The sequence below is a fragment of the Malus domestica genome, chromosome 17 (genome assembly GCF_042453785.1).
Source record: "Malus domestica chromosome 17, GDT2T_hap1".
Lineage (NCBI taxonomy): Eukaryota > Viridiplantae > Streptophyta > Magnoliopsida > Rosales > Rosaceae > Malus > Malus domestica.
This window is the reverse complement of record NC_091677.1, coordinates 33,151,462-33,161,194: the sequence shown is the minus strand read 5'-3', so window position 1 is coordinate 33,161,194 and position 9,733 is coordinate 33,151,462. Positions and strand designations below refer to the sequence as shown.

The 9,733-nt window shown below is 33.6% G+C and overlaps 1 protein-coding gene across 1 annotated transcript; it reads right to left on the bottom strand.

Moving 5' to 3' along the window:
* Positions 1 to 5,526: 5,526 nt before the first annotated feature.
* Positions 5,527 to 8,536, bottom strand: LOC103405883 (transcription factor MYB20-like). The gene is made up of 3 exons (XM_008344906.4): positions 7,841 to 8,536; positions 7,213 to 7,342; positions 5,527 to 6,216 (listed from the first exon to the last, which is right to left on the bottom strand). Exons 1-3 carry the CDS (start codon positions 7,971 to 7,973, stop codon positions 5,649 to 5,651), a joined length of 831 nt encoding a protein of 276 aa, XP_008343128.1. The 5' UTR covers positions 7,974 to 8,536; the 3' UTR covers positions 5,527 to 5,648.
* Positions 8,537 to 9,733: the final 1,197 nt, after the last annotated feature.

Genomic DNA, 9,733 nt, shown 5'->3' with positions numbered 1-9,733 from the left:
TTGGGAGTGGACTAATTCTTTAAGTCCTTATTATTTGGAACTAAAAAGGACTTGGTTGTTGGTTTGGTGGGTGACCACGTGGGACACACACACACTATCCCTCTCTTTCTTCTTTCCCGTACTCTCTCACCCTCGAACTCACTCTCTCTTCTTCCCTCACGTATGGACGACACCCAAAACCCTTTCAAACTTCATGTATCGACGTCAAAGAGGTAAGATTCTTGTTCCTTGTAAGCTTTTGAGTTCATTGGTACCATTTTTGAGAATGGAAAGCTTCGAAAACCCGAGAAACCTTAACCCCGAATTTGTGCACTGTTCATGCAGACGTAATTTTGAAGGTTTTAAGGAATTTGGAGCTTATAGATAGCTTAAGGAGGTTCCCACGAGGCTAGGAGTGATTCATTGGAAGAATTTGGACGTCGGAATAGCGAGAACGGCGAGTTGCAAGTTTTTGCCGGATTATCAAGGAGCTTTCCGGTGAATCTCGTAGGATTTAGGTCCTAAAACTGGTATGGTTTTGTTCATATTGATAAGATCTTCAAAATGGTTTAAATTTCATGTAATTTGGAGGAAAATTGACGAAGATATAAGGTTTAGAAAATTTCCCTAGTTTCCGGCGTCGGGGACGGTCGCCGGAGGTCCAAGGTTAAGAATGATGGAATATTCCACAACATCGGTTAATTTTAACAGATTCCGTTACTATTTGACGAAATATTCCTGACGGCGTTGACTGATGCCGTCAGTATGCCTGTCACGTGGCCGCGCATATTGCCGTGCCTTGGCCGGCGCGTGGGTGGTCAGTAAATTATTCTAAAAATATAGGGATGTTCGTGGAGTTGTGTAGATCACATTGGTATATTCAAACACCCCATTTTAAACATTGTATGATAAGTTATTAGTTAGTTCTGCCTATGTGCTTTAAATAACGTTTTTATAGTTAATTAACATATAGGTGAGACTTATCTCGAGGACGAGCGCGTTCAAGGGCGACTCAGGGGCTACGATCCTTCGACATACCAGTGAGTGGGCTTTTGGTTTTCAGTATATATTTATATACTTGATATTTTCCCAGAAATATGTGTTTAAATGAAAGTATGCCTTAAATGTCATGCATATGAATTGGTATTTCGTATATGAATTGGTATATGATGCATTATATATAATTGTGGTGTTGTGGATGCTCAGGTAAGCTCATGTGAGTTATGTTTGGTTATGTGAATTATCAATGGTGCGATATGTGATTGAATAATGTTGAGCTCATAAAACTGCACCTAGGGTGATTGTGATTTAGCCAGAGATATGGCACATGCCTGTTTATTATGTCACCTCCCGCACCATATGCTCATATTGGATCCAATTTAGGTGCACAATCCTGTTATATAGACCATCTTAGGTGGTTCCAACTCGTAAGTGACTAGCGATTTATCGCCCAACTATTATGTGTGAGTAGTATTGAGCATGATTATATTACGCCCATTATTGTCGTACAGACCTTTTCATTTGGCTTCGACTCTTATGCAGTATAATGCCGTATAGGTCATTGTAGTGACTCCGGCTAGATTGACTTTTGAGCTATGAATTCAGCCGTACAGACTGCCACAGGGGTTTCGGCTAACATGTTATATTTATATGAAATTATTCTCACCTGAATTGCTTACTCTGTTATATCTTGGCATGGCAAACATATGAATATGATATTGTGAAGCATGATTTGAATTAATATATTTACATATATATATATATATATTTATGTATATGCTTATCTTCTGAATCTGGGAAAAATTATAAATGTTTTACAACGAGGGGTTAGAAATGTTGATAATTGAAATGGTTTTGTAAAACATTTGTTTTTACCCACTCACGTTTTTTGTTTTATGCCCCTCCAAGTTTTAGGTAAGCTTGTTGTTGGTGGCCTTGAGGACTTCGGCAGTTCTGACATATCAAAATAATTGTAGGACATCTTATGGTACTGTATAACTAGTACTTGTCCTACTGGACTGCACCTAGACTTTCTATGCTCTGATTATGAGTACTTACTTTTGTATCTTACTCCTAACACTTCATGTTTTCTAGTGCACTCTAGTAGATTCGGTTTTAAATATTCGTATATTTCTTATCTTTATTGCTTCCGCACTGTACACTTGGCTACGTTACCCTCACGTGATGGCTAGCACGCCTTTATCTCGGTCGGGGTGTGTCAATAATTACATATAATCAAGGACTCAATCAATCTTAATTGTATCCCAAGACTACTAATATAAGATTGACACATAGGAAATCAAATCACAATATCTACATTAACACGTTACAGACATTTTTTTTTTGTAATTTTTTTATTTACAGACTCACTCTTTAGTCAAACTCTTTTACATATTTACATAAAAATATGCCATGACAACGTATAGCCATAGTAAAATACATGGATTTTGATTAACGACCAATTGATTTCATAAACAACTGGTTCTTAGAGCTCTATCTATCATTTCAAATTTCAGTAATTATTCATTATTTTCAGTTTGATCTTGTTAAGAATAAGCTGCCAACAGCCTCTATCAAAGAGTTGACATTCAGTGACCTCTATCAAAGAGTTGACATTCAGTGAAAGTTCCACACATATATAAAACAAACTGAATGAGTCCTCAATTGCATGCATGCCAGACAGCTTCTGGCTGGTAACTGATCTTCAGACACGGCATCGATCCATTTGTAAATACTTGCGCAAGCATTCTAGTAACTTAAACCTAAACCATGACAGAGAAATTTAAATATGATATATGTCATTTATTGTCAATTGCTTTTGACACACCGGAATATACAAATAAACTGATGGACAAACGATAGTATAAACTGAAATTTATCAGTAATTTGAAATTCACATGAAAATAGAGAAAATTTTAAAATTTCATCGATAATATAAATAAACAGAATTTCTCACTTACAAGTGAAAAAAAAAAGTATTAGATTGTAATACTAAGGTCATCTCCAACCAAGGGTTATAGGCCACAGTTAGTCCTAAAATTGACAAAATTAGTGTCCAACCAAAGGGCTAAAGGGAATCAGGTTAAAAGAATCATGTTAAGTTTGGCCCTAGGACACATGATATATAGCCTCAGGGCATGCTAAGTTTGGCGCCAAAAAGTAACAGAATATGAAGAGAAATACAATATGTATACAGTATATAGCCTTGCATGGTTGGAGATTGAAAAAATTATCCCTAAAATAGTCTTTAAAATATTAATTTTTGGAAGCTAAAACATAGCCAAGTCCTAGTTTAGCCCTCCATAATTGGAAATGGCCTAACTTACCACAAAGAAGTTAACACTATGGAAATTTTATTTGAACCTATATAATTAACCTCACCCAATTAAACTTTGAATGTGAATTACCTTTTTTTATCGTATTGTATAATTACCATCACATACAAGATAAAATTAATAATAAAATTAAAATTTAATGAACCCACAACTAAAAATATAACTCTTACCACCACCCAATCTTTTTTTTTCACGTCACAGATAGCCATTAAATTAAAGTCCACTGCTTGCTAAAGACAACGGATCTGTTGGAAAAATTGAAAGGACAAACTAATAGTGTAAATGCAATTGTAAAAAAATTCCATATTTCGTATTTATGGTGGAATTCAGTTGAATAAATCATACCGACATACATCATTTCCACTAGACCAAAAATGATGTTCGAATATCTTAGTTTGTTTTAGGATTTGTAGCTAGTGGAGTAAGGCTTTCATAAGAACTTTTCCCTTTGATTTCAATTGTGAAATCAAGCAAGGATTTTGTGTTTTAATTGAAGCCAACTTATTTAATTCTATAGGGATAATGCTTAGACCCTTTCAGGAGGACTTGTCCGCTCACTTTCGATTGAAACATCCTAATTCGTTGGAAACACAAGTTCCAGAAATCATACTAATATTCAACCAAAAAAAAAAAATTCTAGTGCAAAAGAAAAAAAAAATTACTGATTAGATAGTAATGACTAATGAGTGTTTCTACTGTTATTAAAGAGGAAATTCTTGGCTGAGGCGCCTATTGGTGGATGCTTTTAATTCGGGTTTCTCTTTACCATGTTTAAAATGAAGAAAGTTAAATCTCGACCATAAAATAATTTAGCAATATGTGAAACATAGCTTAACTTCAAATAAGCAAATGCAAAGTTCGTCAAGTTTTCGACATGAAACAACATCCTTTCAAAAACAGTGTGAACTGAGTAATAGTTTCTCTGTATCTAGTCACAGTCTTCAACCTAGGAATTGGGAAACTTGAAGGAAGTTTGATGTGATTTTGTGGACCAGTTTGGTTTCTCAAATCTTCTCCACTGCTCGTAGTTTAGATAAACTTAGGAGGATGTATTCAATAAAGATTTTCAGGAATTTTAATTCTTTTAATGGATTTAGGGGTATCCAATCAAGATTTTAAATGATTCTCTAATATTCAAGTGTATTCAATTAGGATTTAAAGATACTTTAATAAAATCCTTAGAAATCTGAGTGTATTCAATTAGAATTTTAAAGAAGTTTATAACAGTCCAAGTGTATTCAATGAGAAATTGATCTTAAAGAATTAAAAAAAGTTCAGGAATTTGAAAGAATTAGAGATATTTCTTAGTGTATTTTAAACATCCATAAATCTCACATCTCCTTTTGAGATTTCAAGGAAATTGAATCAAAATTTTACATAGAATCTCTACAAATCAATTAAATTCCACAAAAATACATGGATTTATAAATCCATTAAAATCTCTCAAATTCCCAAGTAGTGTAGATTATCATATTTTTGTCTTAAAAAATTTCTTTTTATTCAAGATATTCAATTTAATCCTAATTAATCTAAATTAAGGAAAGTGATTTAAACTTGAGAGTAGAGAGAGAACTAACTACTCTAGCTACCCAACTTGATTAATTTCAAATGTACCACTAAACAATACAAGTTTTGAATAAAAAGACGATGCAACTTAAATAATATGATCTCAGCAAAAGGAAAAAAGAACTTAATTAATCAACATGATACCTAAAATAAAAATAAAACATGATAATGAAATGTAACCAATCGGGATCTCCAAAAGGTTTACTGAATACTTCAAAACAAAGAATAAGAAAACATGATTAGAAAGATGAAACTGAGGCTACATCACATTAAAATAACAATCTAAATGCTTCCATTACACACAAAGTATTAAATTTAATTTATTTCATTTCACTTTCTCAAAGAGTAAAAAATGATATACACTTTTTTTTTTCTTACAAGAATTAGAATCTGGGGTTTACCTTTTGCGCACTCCATCCCAAAGTCACATAAAACAAATCTCATTTAAATAGATGTAGTTTTCTTTGTTGAAATATCCCACTTCGGAAAGAGATGGAGAAAAATAGGACTTTAAATATTTCAATCCATACTAATTAAAATTGAGGTTTTTTGTGACAAAACTTCACATATGTCGGATTGTGCAGATGATAATTAACAAGTTAGAGACAATATAGATATTATAAAAAGTATTTTTTTAACCTGTCTCTTTGATAATTTGACAATCTTCTCTCTATTCTTTATTTATTTTGTACTATTCGGAAAGTAATTAACAAGCAAATTACAATATATAATCCAAGCGGATAAATTTTAGTTCTTTTTTTTTTCTTTTTACAAAAGCCCATATGCCCAAGAATCTTGACCCCAGCTGCTGAAGTCATCATCCCACAAGCCCATGCTGTCATTGTTCTGGTTGTTGTTGTTGTTGTTGTTGCTGTAATCACAGTCAGGCCACTCAAAATCTGGGAGATGCAAGTCTTCAAGAAAAATGGATGATGAATTTGAAGAAGAAGATGAAGACGTTGATGAAGATGGAGCACAAGGAACTAAAATCTCATGGGGCTCAATTAGTGGAACTTCATCTATGCAGAATCCATCAATCAAGAACTCCATTTTATCCAATCCATTACCTCCCATGTTTTTGGAATCTTCCTCTTTGGCTTGAGTAGGGGTGTTTTGACCAATTTCAAAGCTGTCATTAGCTGCACAAGATTGTTCTTCTTCTCCTCCTTGTTTTTGACTTTGTGATTGTTGGCTTTGATCATCGACATTAGCAATTGGTTTGTGGGTGAGAGGATCAATCCCCATTTTTCTCAACTTCTTCTTGATGTGGGTGTTCCAGTGATTTTTAATCTCATTATCTGTTCTTCCAGGGAGATGAGAGGCAATCTTAGACCATCTGCCAAAATAGAAAGTAAAACATCATTTAATTTCGATGGTGCGATGTTTGAAACCTCTAATGAACAGGTTGGTGAAGCCGAACTTAATTGCAATGAGCTGGAAAACTGACTTGATTAAACAGCCTAACCCACATATACAACAAGAAAAACAATATTTGACTTAAGCACACAAGAAAACAAAGAAGCAGAAAAAAAAAATTAAATAATTGTTTGCAAGTGCTTTTCGCATCATGAAAGGTTGATGGACTTTGTGGCCACAAGAAAGCTCCAAGTAAATGTCCTTCAAAGATTAAAAATAGGAGAATATAAAGAAGGACGACTTCATATTCAGCACAGTTGAATTCAATGGATATTTATTAGTGAGTTTTAACAAAACACTCTTGATATTATTCATTTTTAACGAAAAATCACATTTATATCTTTTTCTGGTACTATTCACTATACCTTTAAAAAGGGTTTTTCATTAAAAAAGAAGTTTTTTTGAACTTTTCGTTAGTTTTTCTTATTTATTAACATGCAGTTATTTTATTTATCTCAAGACAAAAGATAAAAAGTTTAAATTAAAAAAAAAACAAAAACAAAGGGAATATATGTTGGAGTGGGTGTAAAAACGGAAGTAGGATTATCTCTTCTCTTTTTTTTTCTCTCTCCTTCCCCCCTTCTATTTAAAGTTAAGATACGTCAACATCTTATATTAATTTTGTATTGAAAGAGAAAAACAAAATAAAGAATGTAAGATAAGAGGATGAAAAGGGATGAAAGAGAATGAAAAAAGAAGGGAAGAGAATCCTAGTCCGTAAAAACCTCAGAAGTCTCATTTCCAAGGAATTGTGCAAAATCTGGTCTTCTACTTGCATGGTTTTATATTTATTAATATTTTACTAGAATTTACAAAGAACATAATCTGTTATTAACTTTAGGAGTGACAGACAGCTCAACAACTCTTGAAAGTTGCTTTTGGAAAAAGCACCTTCCTGAAATGAATAATCACAAACCTGTTGCCAAGTTGAGCATGAAGATCAATGACCATTTTCTCTTCATATTCTGATAAAAGACCTCTCTTTAAGTCTGGCCTCAAATAGTTGGTCCACCTCAGCCTGCAACTTTTTCCACACCTTAATAATCCTGCAATTAAACCATCCACCACATATAGTCAATGAACTGTTTACCATTTTTTTTATTCATTTTTTTCATTTAAATTTCACATTAATTCGGGCAATCATAAATTTTAGTTTGCAGGTGGTTTATTAAGCTCACTTCCTCCTCAGATTAAAACATAAACAATGAAACCAAAAGCAAAAGAGTTTTAAGCCACCATTTTCGGTTTTTTAAGAGGAATGAAAAATAAAAAACAAAGATCAAGAGGTGAAAAAATGAATTAAAACAAACCCCATTTGTGAAAACAAAGAAGAAACTGGTTAAAATTTTCAGATTTAAAAGATTAACAGATAACAAATGTTCTCCCACCCTTCTCCTCCCGAAGGAAAGAAAGAGAGTGAATAACAGAGCATTCAAATTTGCAGAAGCTCTCTCTCTCTCTCTCTCTCTCTCTCTCTCTCTCTCTCTCTCTAGAATGGCCATGGAGCGAGAAAAATGAAGTATATAGATGATCTGATATGAGACCTGCAAGCTTAGGGACAGCTCTCCAGCAGCATTGGCCATTGGCGAGGATGAACTTAATGAGCTTCTTGTCCTCTTCAGCTGTCCATGGTCCCTTCTTCAACCCAACTTTGTCACAGCATGGTTGCCTTCCCATTGAATATTCCTCACCAAAATCAACTCACCCACAAATTAGCTATAATATGAATAGCTAGCTCGATCAACTAGTTTTGTGATATGAGAGATGCGCAGATAACAAGGTTAGACTCATACCACTACCCACCTATATATACACACACAACTCATAAAAATATTAATATAACAAAAATAATTCAAAAGTACCCCCAAGGCTAAGAAGACTTCCCTTCTATGGACTTTTTGCTTGGCTTAGCTGGTTGGTGTATTTTATTTGTTTTACTCTCTCTCTCTCTCTCTCTCTTCTTATTCAACATTTGTAATTCACAAGTGACGAGCGTTTATCTTGACATTAAAACTATGTATTCAGGATATTAATTAAATTCGGATTTTTACAATGAAGTAATGAAGTTTTGTTACCGCATTCAATTTTATTTTAAAAACACCAAATAACTTCATTACAAACGCATCGTCATTACATGTGAGTTCAACTATTATAAATGAATCTTGCATATATTAGAGAATGTGTTGGTAATTCTATCGGCTTAACGTGGCAAATAATATTCATTCTTTCAATTTTTCTCCCATTCATATTCATTTTGATTCCCTACTTAAGAGAGCTTTTCCTCATACTTTGTGTATACACGTGTTGGCATGCTGGGGGTAACGCGTAACACACTGCGAGGGTCTTAATCAGAAAGCTCCACCTCATCAACTTCCATTGCTTGGGTATGAAGCATGAGACACTCTATTAGTCCATTCCCTAACACACCATTGAACATAAAACGACACCGCGACAAATCTTGAAGACGAAAACATGCGAGGAGGATCCTCGTCGGATCTTCTTTGTGAATCTTGTGGATCTTTGAATCACATTCGTTCATCATATATCGTGCGATAAGAAATCATTGTAATTTTTTATATTTAAAATTAAATATAAACAATACTTGATAAAAAATTAACCGCACAATATATGATTGGAGGATTCTCAGATCCTCACAAAGAGGATCTGGGAGGATCCTCTCTCGAAAATATGGAACCTTAATAATATATGCTTCTTGTACTTGTCGTCCTAACTTTAAAATTTACACTAAAAAAACAGTACTATAGGTATGATAGTTCCTTAATAGTCGTATGTAGCAAGCAAAAATAACAAATAAAAAAAAATCAACCAAAATCGGAGGTGAATAAGTTCAAATGACAATGTTGCTAGCATTCTTGTTTGATGAGAACTGAATCATGGGGACCTATCCTCATTTGACCACCTTACCTCGCCTCCCTCATCACTTGGGTTTATGAAATTTCCCCCTTTGATCATCATTATTATCACAGACAAGATGAAATCTATGAGTCATTTACAACATCAAGTGTTTTGTGCAATAGATGAGAAGATTAATTTAAGTGCTGTTATGATTGAGAATTTATTTTATTTCAATATAATACAGTTTAGTCGCCTTAGTTAATTAATTATCAAGTTAAATCATCATCTACATGTACTTATACTGTTTTAATTTGAAATTACTTCTTCTTTATAAATGCACTATACATTTTTTTTATTTAGATTTTGTACACGCCACATATGGTCCTACACACTTTGGTTTGAAGCAAAATTTTCCATCTGCGTATCCATGGAGTTCTTTTGGACTAGTAGGAAGTTTGATCAAATATTCTACTTCCTTAATTGGTGTCAGCTTTTGTGAGGACGTAAAAGTAAAATAATCTCACATCGGTGAAAAGAGAAACCATATAAGAGCTTATAAGTAAGTTAGGTTATTCCCCATA